Raw genomic sequence first — 17192 nt, forward strand, 5'->3', positions numbered from 1 at the left:
ATCAGCATGAACTAGTTAGAACTTTGTAGGAAAAGGGAGGGGGGGGGGACATCTTCTTAAAAGACTTCAAAGTGTCCTCTCTCCTTGGGAAATGGGTCTGCTTTAAATAGGTTTGTCGGGTTCGAACGAGGTCGTCGCGTTGGACATTTTGGCTCATTCCGGAGTGTCAGAGAAGGGCAGTTGCACTTAGCGGTGCCAGGTTGCTGAGGGAGAATCGGGACTGCAAATAACCGCAGAGCCGCTGTGACCCGGACAGCCTGCAGAGAGACGGCCCCGGCCTGTCAACTCGGAGGAGCACGTGGGACGTCGCTGCCACACACACACACCAACAGATTTACAGCCAATACAGACAGGGGTAGACATACACATATGTGCATACACATGAACAAGACACACAGGCAGTTGAAAGAGACAAGCTAAGAAACACAACTGCTGACACACACACACGAACAGACACGCACACACACACAGGAGCCTAAAGTGAGCAAGATGCTGAGCTCATGCCCATATTGCTGTGTGGGTGGGAGAAAGAGATTTATCCCCCAGTGTTGGCACGGCCAGTAAATCCTTGTTTACGAGTCCTCGGGCCTAACGTCGCCAAAGAGGCTGCCTCTCTCCAGCCGCTGTCTGTCCTGAGTCATCAGCTTCATGCTCGCAAGGACAATGATGACAGGGTATAATATCTCTCGCTACATACAGCTAGCCTGCCAACCATAAACATCAATGCATAACTGCATTTTATCCTGCCAGGTTTTTTTTTTTTGTGGGGGGGGGGGGGGGGTCAATAGGAGAGAGCAGCATACATTTTCTTTTAGACTCCACTGGGAAAGACAAAACTGAGGGGGGGTTTAGAGGCATTGCAAGGCAGCAAAAAGAAACAAACCACAGAGGTACTATCAAATTCCTTCCTATCAAATTCCTTACCACCACCCGGTAATACAGATTAAGATGTCACCTCCAGGCTATCCAGCAACCCTTCCATGTTGGATATTTGCTGGTTTCAAGTAGCAGCACCAGGCTACTTGAGCACACATTTAAGCCCTTGGAACAGAAAAATACTGTTGAAGCCTTGTTTGACTGTCGAGCACAGTTGCTTTACTGGCTCAGTGAGAGTGGCTATGGAAATGGGAAGTCAGCAAGGGGTCACAGGGTCGGGGCCAAGCGGTCATGTCCATACTTCAAACACAGCAGGTGTGGATGTTATAATGTGCTCGCCAAACCTGCAAGCTTCATACCTACTATAAAGATCTTGATATGGACAGGTTCTATGGAAAAATTAAATACAACGTTGTGTTGTGAGAAAACAAAACAAAAACTTCTGAATTATGTCATTTTCCTTCATTTCTTTCAGAAATATTTGGAAATGTGTCCTGGTTTGACCACACCGCACCAGTCAAATAATGACAAATAAAAGTAAATAAAAATTAAAATAAATCTCCCCCCAAAAAGCTCAAAGACATACAGTACACAGTGTACAGTATAGAAAGAGATGGATCAGGCTGGCTGTACATGGAGTGACCCACATAGAAGGTTCCAGATCGCTCATTGATCAGACCACAGGCTTTCGTAGAAAGCACTCCAAATGGCAATCCATGGGCGGCTGAACGCCATCCAAGGGCTTCGTTGGCTCCCATGAATATGAGCTCATCAATGCTATCTTTTATGAGCTCCTCATTGATCCTGAGTGGTTGCATTGGAAGCGCAGACTGTACTCAGGCTTAGGCTTCCATTTCAGTTGGTATCATTTACCATGCAGGCGATCGCCCTAGACCAACACCTAGTCACATAAATCACGTATATATACAGTTAGGTCCATAAGTATTTGGACATTGACACAATTTTCATCATTTTGGCTCTGTATACCACCACAATGGATTTGAAATGAAACAATTAAGATGTGCATCTGTCCATAGGATGTTGTTCCAGAACTGTACAGGCTCTTTTAGATGTTTTTTGGCAAACTCTAATCTAGTCTTCCAGTTTTTGAGACTCACCAATGGTTTACATCTTGTGGTGAACCCTCTGTATTTACTCTGGTGAAGTCTTCTCTTAATTGTTGACTTTGACACAGATACGCCTACCTCCTGGAGAGTGTTCTTGATCTGGCCAACTGTTGTGAAGGGGTTTTTCTTCACCAGGGAAAGAATTCTTCTGTCATCCACCACAGTTGTTTTCCGTGGTCTTCCGGGTCTTTTGGTGTTGCTGAGCTCACCAGTGCGTTCTTTCTTTTTAAGAATGTACCAAACAGTTGATTTGGCCACACCTAATGTTTTTGCTATCTCTCTGATAGGTTTGTTTTGATTTTTCAGCCTAACGATGGCTTGCTTCACTGATGATGACAGCTCTTTGGACTTCATATTGAGAGTTGACAGCAACAGATTCCAAACACAAATACCATACTTGAAATGAACTCTAGACCTTTTATCTGCTCCTTGTCAATGAAATAACGAACTCCCTTTATGAGGGAATAACATACACCTGGCCATGGAACAGCTGAGCAGCCAATTGTCCAATTACTTTTGGTCCCTTAAAAAGGGGGGGGCCACATATAAAATGTATTGTAATTCCTACACCGTTCACCTGATTTGGATGTAAATACCCTGAAATGAAAGCTGAAAGTCTGCACTTAAAGCACATCTTGATTGTTTCATTTCAAATCCATTGTGGTGGTATACAGAGCCAAAATGATGAAAATGGTGTCAATGTCCAAATACTTATGGACCTAACTGTATAACTGATATTATCGACCAAGGGGCAGCAATGGATCACTTTTTTTATTCTGGCCATCCGATGCCCATGGTATACATATCTGTGTATTTTATTTCCACCTACCTACGCACTGACACTAATTGCTGGTGGAAAACGGTTGATTGAGCTTGCTAATTAAGCCCCAGAGGATATAAGTATGGGCTTTGATCCCCTCATGCATTTGCCAGGCGTTTGCAGGTCTCTAAAATAAGAATATGTTATTATGTGTGTATATATGGTCATGCATATGCCACTAAGAAACACCTTGCTGCTCTGGGAAGTCAGAATTTACCCCACATTCTTTTGCACCTACACTGAGATCCGTTCCAGAAAACAACTAGTCGGCTTATTTTAGCAAACAATGGGTTAATGCCAGGGCACAGGCTCATTAGGGCTGAACGTTTTGTCAAGGTTTCCGAAATGTAATCCTCTCCACCCCCACCAAATCTCTTCACAAAAGAACACTGATTGAAGCACCAAAACAATTCACTTATCTGCGAGATGTTAAGTGGATATAATGGCCCCATGCTTCAAAAGTCTTGTGGTCGTTTTGTGGTAAAAACAAACAAAGAAAATATTTAATTTAGAGCCTAGGTACAATATATCAACCAACAAGAAGGGCGGGGGGAATCACTGCAAACATTCGGGGAGTTTTGCTGATGTTACAATGGCTATGCTTCTATGCGACTACCATACCACTGTGGCTTCAAATGATCTGAAAGACAACTGCTTCTTATGGACGTAGCGTCTTCTCCACAAACTCCCAGCATATGGCCACAACGTGGATCGTCTCCAACCTGACCTTTATACGGCTCTGTTTGGGCTGGCGTGAAGATTAATGAAGATTTATCGGGATCTTATCCAGAACGACTGCTGCTCGGGGCTATCAGCCAGGCTATCTCCCTGGCCACTGAAACCAAGAAGCGCCATATTGATTACTGAGTGAGACTGTGGGATTAGCTCCTTCTAATACCGCTATCAGAGCCCTTTCGCTGAAGCAGGCGTCTGTCATCTTATGATACTGCGAGCAAAATAAAGCACAGAGCTCATGCATAATGAAGGAACACGTGATTGGTGACGCCGAAACGGGCAGGCGAGCTAGGTTATTGAGGTGTGTTTGAGTGAATGCTCCCCCCCCCCCCCAAACGACTGAGCAGCATCTCTCCCAAGTAGGGAGCTTAGGAAGACCCTGACCTCCACATTCATCACCATCAGGTTGATGCCGAGTTCTAATGAAGAAGCATCAAAAATCGAACACGTTCGGCTTGTTAAGCGACAAGACTGGAGCTAGGTTTGAGTTATAGTATATACACTCACCGCTATCCTTGTCCCCTGCGATACACTCCTGGATGGAATCGCAGAGGCCCAGGCCCAGGCTTGCAGCGCTGGGCAGGGAGCCCAGGATGGAGGCTAGGGAGGGGTGTTTCAGGGCAGGGGCCTCGTCGACTCGGCCGACATCCTCCGCGTCGTCCGCCGCACCCGGCCCGCCAAGCCCCTGCTCCTCCTGGAGCACCTGGCAGATGAAGTCCTGCTCGAGGTGCTGGGCGGCCGCTTCCAGCTCGTCATCGTTGCGCTCTGGTTCCTCGGGGCTGGGTTGGTCGAACTTCTGGGATAGCCCTTCTTCCAGGGGGTCTGGAGGAGCAGATGTGAATATGGGGGGTCAGGTGGCTGAGTGGTTAGGGAATCGGGCTACCAATCAGATGGTTGCCAGTTCAATTTCGGCTGTGTCAAATGACGTTGTGTCCCTGGGCAAGGCAATTCACCCTACTTGCGTCGGGGGGATGTCCCTGTACTTACTGTAAGTCGCTCTGGATAAGAGCGTCTGCTAAATGACTAAATGTAAATTTGAATTGGGAATGGCATCGAGAACACATTTCTGAACCCCCCCACGGAACCTCGACGTCCTTTGAAATGTGCTTTAGCCAAATGACACGTGGCGTGTCTTGTTCTGGTCCGTCCGAGTTCAATGTGGAGACACAGGGATGATAAAGGGCGGAGAGGCACGCAGGAACACACCTGTTTCTTTGGCGTAGGAAGCATACATCCCTCGGAGCTTCGGCCTGCTGTTCTCCAGCTCGGTCTCGATCTCGTCTCGATAGGTGCAGATTTCCCCTGGGAGTGGAGAGCCGATTGTTACGCTGCATGACGACAGCTGTCATATTTGATCCGTATGTTCATCCCTGCATGCGTAGATGCATGTCAGTTGGGTGCAGGGAAAAGCCTACCTTGAACCTCATCCAACTTCTTGGCTAATTCGTGCTCAAGCTAAAAATAAAAAATAAAAAGTTGTTAAGTCATATTAAATTACATGGATAACACCATATGGGGTTGATAGGTTCTTGATTGAAAGTATAACATTAGACAGAGATTTAGCTTGACCTGTATCTGGGAAACTGTCAAGCTAAATATAGTCTGCCGTCAGAACAATGCTTAGCAAAAGACACACTTACTGTGTGCTCATCGCTACAGTAACTATGGACAGTGTAGTAAATAAAGGCGGTGCCAAGACAAATACCTGGCGCATCCGAACTTTCCGCTGGCCCGCGGTAAAGGAGGGCGGGTCACACTCCTGCTCCAGATCCACCCGCATGAACTCATCGATGGTCAGCTGGCTGGTCGGGGTGTCTTCAAACTCGGTCAATCTGGACGACAGAGAGGAGGAACCGTTTGGTCAGTCGCGCCGCAAAATGAGGTCGAATACGGTTCTGAGGAACTAAGACTTTCGAAAAGAGGCACGGGGAGGGTGACGGAAGTAGCGTTCCCAGCGCTCACCTCTTCCTCAGAGTGGCCTGGCACACCTTGACCACTCCGATGACGTCCTTGACCGTGCGGTGGAACTCGTGCATCCGGGCGGCGACCAGCAGAGCTTGAGGAGCGGAGAGGAGAAGTTTAGAGAACTGCTGTCTTGGTCACGTAAACACTTTCACCACCTGGCGTTTTCGAAGCTGGAGTTACATTCTTACTTCACCCGTCATACCGAACCAGGAGCAACATTCATTGTTCATTTGTATGCAAATCTTAAGAGAGGAATCGGGCTGTGTGGTGACATTTTGGCAGAAATATGAAGCTACTTCTATTCTTTCTAGCACCAGCCTTTCACTCTTTGATACAATGGATGAGCTATTTGAATATTTTATTGTGAACTCTATGGCACTGATTGTCTGTTTATACTGAATCTCCCAGTGACAGTGAAACCAGAATGTCCTCTTCCAAACTTCGAATCCTTCAATCAAGGATTCTTTTGAGAAGTACCATCAATGATTCATGATAAATGATTAATTATTCAGATATTGTAGGAACAAATATTGGTGGGTTGAAACTTAGAGGCGAATGTATACGCAGGGAGGAAGTTGTTTGTGCTATTTGTGAGGAGCGCAGGGATCTTGCTGACTGCACAGTGCCCTGGCTTAAATGTGTCACTTTAGAACCGAGGCTGTGTGCATCTATAGCTGCTGATATGGAACAGAGTGTTCCAGGACTGGTTAAATCATCCAGAAATGCATCTTATTTTCTCCGTTCCATTAAATAAGTCTCTGACCTTGCATGGTTGGATAAGTAACATATCTTTTTTTTCTTTTCAGAATGGATCCTCCAGGAAGTGAGGAATGACTGCGTGTTTGATTCTTAACTGTCCTCACTTTCCAAGCAAGGACCTTGTCGCGAACTGAAGATGGCAAGGTCCATTTCAAATGACCCCCCCCCCCCCCCCCGAACAAAATGTCATCGCTACGGTGACCCGTTCCCCGTACCTGCTCCGCAGAGCCCCGAGGGCCTGCGGCCCGTGTGCATCCAATCCCTCTTCATCCTCTGCAGCAGCCGCAGGGCTGTCATGGACACCTCGTGGGTCTTCTCTCCAAACTCCAGCATGTGGGCAAAACGGGGAATGTACAGACACGGGTCTGGAACACAGAGGGCCATATCTGGCGTTAGAGAGTCCACTCGATTCGTCATCCGACGGCCCGCTGCCTACTCCAGATTCGCCTACGTTTCTTTTGGAAATGTAAAGGTGACAGATAGCATTGTCATCTACTGCACGCATTGTTTGCGTGTCTCCGTTAAGATAATTATATACAGCGAGACCACCGTAGGCAATATGGATAGATTTGACTGCTCTTGATAAAGCATTTTTTCTGCGTTCCTAACCAAACAACATTTGACTGAACAAAAATGTATGTACTCTTGCCAATTGTACTTGGCTCACATTAAGACCACTGTAACTGTCAAGGTTCAAAGGAACAGGTGAGTCTGACATTCGCTCAAGGCCCCTCGATACTGTGGAGTTGAAGTTGGAAATAGGATCCACTGGGGGCCTCTTTTTGAAGTACGGCTCCAGAAGCTGGGCTACTGAATGGAAACTCAATCTGGTGAGCTCATAGCCATGAACCATTGAGCAGAGGACATTGGTTTTCATCTGCCGCCTTTCACTGATGTCCTCAACTCAAAGGGCCCGAGAGGCACAGGGGTTTTAAAGTCCTTATTGAGTTCAGGGAGAATCTGGGTCCGTTTTGTGGAGCAGGGCTGCTCTAAGGGGACAGTTCTCCATGGGTTGCCATGTCCGACCAAGGATGCACGCTCAGTCTGGAGTTGTCCTAATTTTCTAGCTTTCTGCCCGTGACCTATACTGTATTCCCACTGACCTTCACAGATGTTCAATTACGGATGGAAAAAGAGATAGTAGATCGATTATCAGAAGAGAAGAAAGTATTAATAAATGCTACAGATTGGAAGAAACTTATCAGAGCAATACTTTTTTGTTTATTTTGATTGATTCATGGGTTTGCGTGACAAACACATCAAATAATATAAAAAGGAACAGTATAATGCATCAGTGTTCATTTGGGGTTTCTCTATGTATCTGTCAGAATTGTGTAAGACATAAGTTTGACCATGCAAGTTTTATATTTCAATGTATCTTGTACTTCGTAACTACGAAAAACCACTTACTGCTAAATATGCCAGGCAAGACACCATTGTATGATATTGTTTGGGGTTTAAGCCGCTTATTTCAGACCATCAGTTTTTTGACCCATCCAAAATGATTCCATTTTGTAGTGGCACGGCCCTCTGTTGGAAAGCTGGGAAACCGGTCTGAGAACGTAGGTTATGCAGGACACAGTAAGCCCAACCCCCCTTCTGGTTCTCTAGTCCTACGGATTTAACATGGCTTCTGGCTGCGTTCAAGCGTCCAGTAACCAAACCTGAATGTTTTTTTCTCTGTCAATCGGCCGTCCCGCTTTGGTTTAAGGTAATGTTTATAAACAATGCTGTGCTGTGTTTTCCGATGGATCTAAATGCTTAAGATCCTGACGCTATGTTGACACCACTTCGAATGAACAGCCTGTAGCCTACGATTTGGAAGTCAGCGTATTTTTACTATGGTCTATTGGCTGTTTCACCTTTCTCTAAATTCATTGGAAACATAGTCTTGCTCAAATTTAACATAACTGCAGAAACACGAAAGCCAGAGTTGCCTGGGTAATGTCTTTATTCAATTCGCATGAACGTGTGTAGGCTACTTCGTTGCAGATGTACACGGCACTGCATCTATTTGGCGAGCCGTAGTACTCTTTGTAAATAGAAAAAAAAGTGTCGCTAGAAAATAAGATCTTTGGTGTCGTTTCCTATACATGTAGTTCATACTGCTGTTAATTATGCTGCAAGTATTAGTACTACATTGTAGTTTCAAGTAACTTCGCCAGTGGGCTTTCTGGCTTTCCGACCTATGTATACAAACCCCCTATTTCTCCAAATTTCTAACTCATTCGTGCAAATAACACAGATCTGATTAGCATGTATGCATGGCCTACTGTTAATTATTAACATTGTGCGTGCTATTTGGGGGCAATTTGGAGTAATGACGTTTACGGTTGTCAACAATTCTGCAAGGGTTAAAGGCAGCCCGTATCCGTCTCCATAAATTTTGTAGAGGGAATAGAGATCAGCTGTGGGAGGTGCCTCACGGCTACTGACGTGCAAAGCCCAAATGACTCTGATTTGTCAATATGGAACTGGGCGTTAGCTTTTGGTAGACAAAACTCCTGCATCTACAATTATATGGTTAAAAATCTTCCAAGCTACTCCAGGAGTGCGAATGGGATAGCCTACAACGTGAACGACAATTTAATTCCACGTTCCTTTGCCTTTGGAAATAACATATGAGACATTGTAGCTATTGTGGAGGCTTTTGTAACACTTTTTAACTGAGGTAGTTTATTACACTGATATGGGAGTCAAGTGAATTTTCGTATACATCCAGGATGCGATGGAAAAGAGGAGATTGTAACTGCTTTGGAATTATTCAACCGGACGGATACTTTGATGTTGCTGTGCAAATATTTTCAGGGTGTGTAGGAGTTTGATTTACGGCCCACTAGTTCATCACACTAATTACACTACAACCGTAAGGCACTGTGGGAATAATTGTTTAAATCTATTGCGAGAAATTTTTATGTAGTCTACATCAACTTGTGAATCGGTTGCCAGGTGATTGGCTCGCTGATGCCAGCACCCCCGGATTGCCTTTATGGCCGGATCATGAAGTTTTTGACATTTTTCCTTTTGCTTCCAGAAACCTTGAAAAGGACCAAAAAGGGTGGGAAGCAGTCCGGCAAGCTGCCAGTATGCTATGAAATTGTGACTTTGTCCTTGAAGAAGAAGATGGCTGCAGAACTGTACCCTGCCAGCATCAACACCAACCTCCCGAACAGCAACGACGCCGCAGTGACTGCTGCCAGCAAAAAAAGCATCGTCCAGGTCACCCAAACGGTGACCGTACCGACTACGACTGCTACCCAGCAGAATATCAACAACAACAACGTTGAGACTAGCAGCTGGCAGTCAACTCACCCGACATTGCGAGAAAGGTGTGGGCTGATTTTAAATTGTTTTTTAATGCGATATGATAGGGCGTTGCATAATCATAAGTTGCTGTCTAGTGAGTATAAAATGTCATGCCCTATATTATTTATGCATGATGCTGTTGAATAAAGATAATCTTCCTCTTTCAGGAATGCCTTGATGTTCAATAACGAACACATGGCAGATGTACATTTCATTGTGGGTCCTCCTGGCGAATCACAGAAAGTTCCAGCTCACAAGGTTAGCATGCCTTCAACCTGTACACATCTACAGCCAAGCATATTTTGTCGGTCAAGAATCTGAGGCAAATATGAGCTGAATAGATTTTTTCCACACACCTTACCCTTGTTGAGCTCATGGCCTCTTAGGTCATACTGTAATTCACATGTTGCCATGCCTTCCCAGTACAACTCAACAAGTTGTAACTGGACATTTGAACAGCATTGAAACCTGTTACACTAAGCCTTTAGTTTTTCCATATAGGACAAAGACTAACATGTTCCATTTCTATGATTACAGTATGTATTGGCTGTGGGAAGCTCCGTTTTTGGTGCCATGTTTTATGGCGACCTAGCGGAAGGGGAGTCTGAGATTCATATTCCAGATGTGGAGCCTGCTGCTTTCTTAATTCTCTTAAAGTAAGTAAATGTCAATCTCAAATCCACACCTCATCTCCATACAGACTAGCCTTTTGAAAAATATTTTGTGGCGACCGTGATCGGCTTATTCAATCACAATTCTCTTTAGGGATTAATAAAGCAGTCTCTTATCTCATCTTTATTTTTGCAATAACAAGTTTATGGTGATGCATTATGCATGTTGCTATTATTGCAAGCAAAGGACATACTAAGCGATAAAACCCTTAATTATTGCTCTGTAACAGTTTCCTATGACAGGAGCACAAATGTTATTGTTCATAAATTCCCCCCCCCCACAACACCCCCAAAAAAACCTTCATTTTATCCGTGACTATTTACAATTCCTCATGTAATCCACAGGTATATGTACAGCGACGAGATTGAACTGGAGGCGGACACGGTGCTGGCCACCCTGTACGCCGCCAAGAAGTACATCGTGCCTGCCCTGGCCAAGGCCTGCGTCACCTTCCTGGAGACCAGCCTGGAGGCCAAGAACGCCTGCGTGCTGCTCTCCCAGAGCCGCCTCTTCGAGGAGCCCGACCTGACGCAGCGCTGCTGGGAGGTGATCGATGCCCAGGCGGAGCTGGCGCTGCGCTCCGACGGCTTCTGCGAGATCGACCTGCAGACCCTGGAGATCATCCTGCGCCGGGAGACCCTCAACACGCGCGAGGCTGTGGTCTTCCAGGCTGTGCTGGACTGGGCCGTGGCCGAGTGCCGGAGGCAAGGGCTGGGGGCTACGGCGCGCAACAAGCGGGCCGTGCTGGGCAAGGCGCTGTACCTGGTGCGCATCCCCACCATGACGCTGGAGGAGTTTGCCGACGGGGCGGCCCAGTCGGACGTCCTGACCCTGGAGGAGACGCACGACGTCTTCCTGTGGTACACGGCCGCCAACAAGCCCAAGCTGGACTTCCCCCTGGCGCAGAGGACGGGCCTGGCCCCGCAGAGGTGCCACCGCTTCCAGTCGTCCGCCTACCGGAGCAACCAGTGGCGCTACCGGGGCCGCTGCGACAGCATCCAGTTTGCGGTGGACAAGCGGATCTTCATCGCCGGGCTGGGCCTGTACGGCTCGAGCGGCGGGAAGGCCGAGTACAGCGTCAAGATCGAACTGAAGCGCCAGGGGACCACCCTGGCACAGAACCTGACCACGTTCGTGTCGGACGGTTCCAGCAGCACGTTCTCGGTGTGGTTCGAGCACCCCGTCCAAGTGGAACAGGACGCTTTCTACACGGTCAGTGCCGTGCTGGATGGGAACGAGCTGAGCTACTTTGGACAGGAAGGCATGACGGAGGTGCAGTGTGGGAAGGTGACCTTCCAGTTCCAGTGCTCCTCAGACAGCACCAATGGCACGGGAGTGCAAGGGGGCCAGATCCCCGAACTTGTCTTCTATGCATGAGCCATAGTTCCACTTCACCAACATCCATGCATAAGTGCATTTTGCCACTGGATTTGACCTACTGGGAGGGTAGCTGGAGGGTCCGAAACAAGTTCTTGCCTTCTTCGACAATGTAGCAATGGGATATGACGTAAACACAGAAGGCTTCTAAGACCTTTGACATGTTTTGAGGGACGGAATGCTCTTCAGTTCTATTTATTGAATATATAAAAGTCCTATGATTTAACTGTTGTTGCTGCGATGTGCAGCCTCGCTTGTACTGTATATATACAAGATAGTTGTATTGCACTTCTACTGGCCCACTTCAATTTGTGTGTTGTGTTTTGTACATACATTGAGGCAAGCTTGTTTACAGCTTGAGGCTGGCTGACAAATGACATGTATCTTGTATTAGTTGCGCAGCTTTATGGAACTGCTGAACATAAACACATTTTGTGACTGAAACTCTTATGGTTGAGAGACTTATTCTTTCACTACACCCACTCGAATAATGTACCTGTGTGGTTGGAGACAATAGAGGATTGGATGAAGTCTGTACTCTGCTCAGAAACAAAGGTTGTGTACAGTGCTTCATCTTCAGTGCTTCATCTTCTTAACAAACACCTGTTAATGAGGTGTGACAGTTTGAGGCCTATTTAAAGACATCCCATCATTATTCTGCGGAGTAGGTAATAACTGTCAGTGTCCGTGCTGTATCAGTGCTGCTTTTAAGGGAAAAACGTATACCATTCACTGTTGACAAGCCATCATTTTCGATGTCTTTATTCCTTTATTCTTGTGTTTTATCATTAACGACCAGCTTGCAAGCTTATCGACCCCTACGAAACCAAGAGAAAGTGCAGGCTTAATGGATTGGTGAAGTTATTGCTGCGATTTCCACTGTGAAACACCACTGTGCAATCAGAACGCCACTTAAACGTGGCGAAGGCACAGACGACTCGAATGATTCTCCCGCGTTGTTCAAGTTCAACTCGGTTCGACCAAACGAGCATTGCTCAAGCCTCAATCCACTTGGACAGATCTACTAACTCCCATGCTAGGTAAAGTAATGGAAATGGCAGCTTATGTCCTGCCAGCTTAGCAGTCATTGCCACGGGAAAAGGACCTGCTAATAAGTCCACTTGATGGGATTACGCAGTCAAGTCTGCTAAAATGACTAAATGTAAATGTAAGTCTATTAACGTCAGGTTGAGCACCACTGTGTTCTAGATGATATTTACCCCCTTGTTTGCGCTCTATTTCTCGCATGACTTCATTAGAATGTGCTTTGAAAGAAAACGGGAGGTGTTTATTTTCGAATCGATTAAACGGGACTTACGGTTTAATGAGGGAAGAGTGTATTTACAAAGATACTGGGCTCATTGAAGCCAAAAGTGTCCTACAGTTGGCGTTTCCAGGAAAACAACTAAATTCATGGATACAAAAACTGTTGTGATTATCAAGTAGAGTGGGGGCCGATAGATTTCAGAACTTCTCAACAAAAAGAATCCCAGAAAAAAATCGACAAGCCAATTCATGCAAAGCTGACACGGATACCAATTGCATCATCATCACATTGAGATCAGTATTGCTGCTGACTGTAGTCGGATATAAGCAGGGGTTGGTCATTACCTATGGCTGGAGAGTTGATGCAGAGCTCCCGGGCTAGCATGAGAAAGGTTTTCCCAAGGATGTATACATTCACCTGTCGACAGAAAGGGATGTTAAGGATGTTCCAACTGCATTTGAACACCTTAATTAGACAAATAATGGATCCTATGAACAAATTCAACCTGTACATTTATATGTAAATGAATCAAAACATGAACGGTTATAAGGTACTGCCGGATAAAAGGGCCTGTTTGGTCGAGTAGCTGGTTGGTTTACCAGCCAACTAGTCTGTCTTCAGAGGGCAGTGATGTAGATCTCAGTCTGCTCTGGGTCTGTTTAGTGATGTGCTGTCCATGGGTCAAGATGAAGATATCTGAAGCTAGGCCAGAGTGTGGAATACTTTTCTCTAGAGTCAGGAATGCACCCATCTTAGTGCTGAGAATTCTCGGGATTGGTGGCATATTTCTAGACCTGACAACAAGCCTCCAATGGGGATCTATGACAGCTGGGGGGTTAAAATAAGCAAAGAACCAGCTGTGTCCTACTGAAATGCTTCCCACTGGGAATGACTCGCATTAAAAACCATGACTGATTCATCATCAAACTCCCAATGGCATATCATGCATACATGACAGTCTTTTACTTTGCCCAATAACCACACAGCAAAAAAAAAATGGAATCGTGAGCTATAAGCTAATGCGCCATTAATCTGATAGCACTCAGACAGCTTTTATTGTTGAGCTAGAAGAAGAAAAAAAAGTCAAGTCACAACGTTGAACATTTGGTTCGACTGCCACATTAATAGGGTGATGTCATCAGCCATTTGTAGTCTATCCACATTAGACACTATAGTGGGAAATGTAACTGTCATTCGATCCAGACACACACACTGAAACCAATCTCTAGAAAGGAAGAGATTGCGCTGTTTCATGGAGAGTTGGAACAATAGACGAGTGAGTAAAACCAACCCCCCAAAAAACATGTCAATCCTACCTGTAGTAGATCACTCAGGTCCAGGAGCATGTCTACACACGAGGGCGTTGAGGAAATGCATGGGCGTAATGTAGGCTCCGTTTACATGGATTCAACTCGAAACACAGGAAATGACTGCTATCGACTAAATGCGTCGTGATTCCTGTGATAACAATGAGTACATCAAATGACATTAGAAGAAAACGACTAAACGCAAAGCCTCATCTACACGGGGTAGGCCGACCTCTCAGATTCTCTTTCACCATTCCAAGATTTCACCACTCCAAGATTTCACCACTCCAAGATTCTCTTTCACCATTTGACTTTAAAAGTTGATCATGTTAAGTGGTTTGTTTGATTCCTTAAAACTCCAATGGTATCTCAGAAAATGTGGAAGCCTATTTCTGACATTAAACTCCAAAGTCCAGGCGGTATTAAAGCTCCCCCTAAGGCTGGGTTAATACGGTCAAACACTGTCTGTGGCACAGGGAGGGGCGACTGGGCGTTGTCATGTGGGTCTCGGTGATATGAGCGAGGCCATGCATATGCTGATGCCAGGGTCTCTCTGCAGTCAAGCGTCGTTGATTCAAAGTCCCCGATGGTTGCTTCGCCCCTTCGGCTGGCACTGCTAAATATAGCACAGGGCCTGCAGTGCCACACTAGTGCGTGCACACACACACACACACAGACACACACACAGAGACACACCTTGACAAACTGCAGTTAAGGTCACCTAGAGACAGACTGCTTCTGACTGTAGGTTATCACTCTATTTAATAGGCTGAGAATAACTTACTCTCCTGACCTGACTTGGGATCACTGGGCACACACACAAGCACACACACAAGCACACACACGCCAGAACACATTCACAAAGCCGCAAACTGAACACATTAAAAGTGCTCTGCCTTGCCAACATAGACTCTCACTTCTACATCTACACCTACACACACACACACACACACACACATCACCTCACAAGCGGCCCATTAATCCCGACGAGGGGTGAGATTAGCGCCACGGAAGGGGAAAGGGATTATCCTTCGCAGGCATCGAGAGATAAGGCCTACGGTGGATGTTTGGCAAGGACAATCACTCTGAGCATCTTAATGAAATGATAAGCTGACCCTGCGGAGCCACAGGGTCTCCTGGGGGCACATGGAGGGGCTCACCAGGCACTGGTGCCCTTGGCTCCCTTTCAAGGAGGTCGGGTTCGGGGCGCAGTACAAGTGGGTTTACCTGTGGGCTGGTGCTCCTTTGGGTTTATGGATAAGAACCCTCAGGTTGTTCACTGAACTTTTGGAACAAGATGGGAAGATAGAGGGTGATTTTCGAATAGTAGGTCAGGTGCTGCTATCAGGCAATTTGTGGGCTGCATCCCCACTATCATCCAGTTCATCTTCTCAATCATCTCTGCCCGAGTTGGCGAATCAGATGAATGTCCCATATTCATGCGATGGCTCTGATAAGCGCAACCATATAAAACGGAGGCAATTTTTTTTTGGACCCCCTCCCAAGAAACATTCGACAAAATCTGTGTGAAACCCGCTCGAGTTTGGGATTGCGAGAGAACATTCGAGGTGGTTAGACAAAGCCGCGAAAGGTGACACCGCGGCGGAGACGAGTCTGAACGAACGAAGGCAAACCGCTCCGCCGTAGCTACTCGCTGCCTCTGCCTCTGACGGTTGCGCGCGCCTTTTGTGGTGAGAGAACAGAGGGCGTGGGGTTGCGTGTGAAGGCCCCAGGATCCTGGATCTCTTTTCTCCCTCGCTCCCATGTGTTCATCCTGCTCCGAGCCCAGCCCCATCCCTAGGGGCTCCCACACCCCTGCATGTGTACCTGTCCTCTCCTAGCAACGACACAACACATGTACTCTTGTTACACACACTGTTATCTGCGTGTACAGTCTACGATGGCCCAATAACCATAGGACTAATCTAACTGTATAGAGAGCATGCTGTCTTCAAAAAATAAATAATCAAACGTTGGCACACCCCAAACAGAAGGGATTTCCATGTGGCTTTTCGCGAATCGAGCTAACCACCTCAGAGGTTAAGAGTTCAAACCCCACGTACACCACTGTCTGCAGTCCGACGGGAATGCTGAACGATGTGTCGCCGACAGAACAAAAACATCCAAATTGTCATAGAAATGTCACGGCACATTGCGCCAGACACACCGTCCCCGCCCAAGTGCACCGTGACATTGAGCCCGGGTGACAGGGTTATCTACGCGAGTCACGGCGATGACAGACGGAGGGCTCGGGGATATCGGTTTCCTGTGAACCTGACACGACTGGAGACGTGGCACCGAGTACAGTGCCGGAGCCGGGGAGGGAAGATGAGCGGAGATGGAGACTGGCCGCCGGAATCACTTAGAGATAATTGTTCACTTTGTGTCTCTCTCGTTACGTTTTCAGCGGGAAAATTGAAAAAAAAGCAACAAAAAAAAAACACATTGAGTCGAGTGCGGGGCTTTCGACGTCGTCTGGGAACGGTGAGAAACCCAAGACGAGCGGAGGAGGTGAGCGATGATGATTCAGCACGTTGCGAAAACAAAAGATATTTGCCTCAGGCCCCGCCGACCGACACACGCGTACCACACAGCGATCCGTTGTCGCACAGCAGGTTGCGTCACTCGTTGAGGTTGCGCCACTCGGTGACTCACGAGCCCTCGTCACAAAGGATACGAGGCGTGCCCTCCGTCCGACAGACCAGGTAGAGGCAGGCGGCGATGATGTGCGCCATCTTGCGCCCTCGCGTCAGGTGTTTGCTCACCACCATCTTGAAGAAATTGAAGGCCGTGTCCAGGCAGTGCTGGTTGAGCTGCAGCTGGCTGCCCAGGTTGTGAATCTGCCGTTTCCCTGGAGACAAACACACGTCCGCGTTAGGGGTTAGATGCCGCGCACACGCAATCCGCCCTGAAGCGTATGCAGGCGGCGCGCACGCACGCACACACACACACAGAAAGATACACACGTTACACACGCGCAC

The 17192-nt window shown here is 46.9% G+C and overlaps 2 protein-coding genes across 4 annotated transcripts in view; one reads left to right on the plus strand and one right to left on the minus strand.

The window, feature by feature from the left end:
* The window catches only part of brf1b (BRF1 RNA polymerase III transcription initiation factor subunit b), a 46469-nt gene that overhangs the window by 25168 nt on the left and 4109 nt on the right, over positions 1-17192 (minus strand). The window contains exons 4-12 of the mRNA XM_067241443.1: positions 16889-17062; positions 14221-14252; positions 13249-13321; positions 6498-6647; positions 5521-5614; positions 5264-5390; positions 4974-5013; positions 4765-4860; positions 4066-4380 (exon numbers count right to left, since the gene is read on the minus strand). Of these exons, the coding sequence (XP_067097544.1) occupies positions 4066-4380; positions 4765-4860; positions 4974-5013; positions 5264-5390; positions 5521-5614; positions 6498-6647; positions 13249-13321; positions 14221-14252; positions 16889-17062 (1101 nt within the window). The remainder of the gene's footprint in view (positions 1-4065; positions 4381-4764; positions 4861-4973; positions 5014-5263; positions 5391-5520; positions 5615-6497; positions 6648-13248; positions 13322-14220; positions 14253-16888; positions 17063-17192) is intronic.
* On the plus strand, positions 7924-12081 carry btbd6b (BTB (POZ) domain containing 6b). Of its 3 annotated transcripts, none has more exons than XM_067241455.1 (5): positions 7924-7993; positions 9317-9611; positions 9756-9846; positions 10126-10244; positions 10605-12081. In XM_067241455.1, exons 2-5 carry the CDS (start codon positions 9406-9408, stop codon positions 11635-11637), a joined length of 1449 nt encoding a protein of 482 aa, XP_067097556.1. In that variant the 5' UTR covers positions 7924-7993; positions 9317-9405; the 3' UTR covers positions 11638-12081. The 3 variants fall into 3 exon arrangements, with proteins under 3 accessions (XP_067097556.1, XP_067097555.1, XP_067097554.1); XM_067241454.1 differs by lacking the exon at positions 7924-7993 and adding an exon at positions 8827-9091; XM_067241453.1 differs by lacking the exon at positions 7924-7993 and having other exon boundaries at positions 8827-9611.

Source organism: Osmerus mordax, chromosome 8 (assembly GCF_038355195.1).
Source record: "Osmerus mordax isolate fOsmMor3 chromosome 8, fOsmMor3.pri, whole genome shotgun sequence".
Taxonomy (NCBI): domain Eukaryota; kingdom Metazoa; phylum Chordata; class Actinopteri; order Osmeriformes; family Osmeridae; genus Osmerus; species Osmerus mordax.

Excerpts from the sequence above, each read along its gene's own strand:
- btbd6b (XM_067241453.1), top strand. The coding sequence starts at position 9,247 with ATGCCAGCACCCCCGGATTGCCTTTATGGCCGGATCATGAAGTTTTTG. Across the intron at positions 9,847-10,125 it reads AGAAAGTTCCAGCTCACAAG|TATGTATTGGCTGTGGGAAG; the intron begins GTTAGCATGCCT and ends CTATGATTACAG. Across the intron at positions 10,245-10,604 it reads GCTTTCTTAATTCTCTTAAA|GTATATGTACAGCGACGAGA; the intron begins GTAAGTAAATGT and ends TGTAATCCACAG.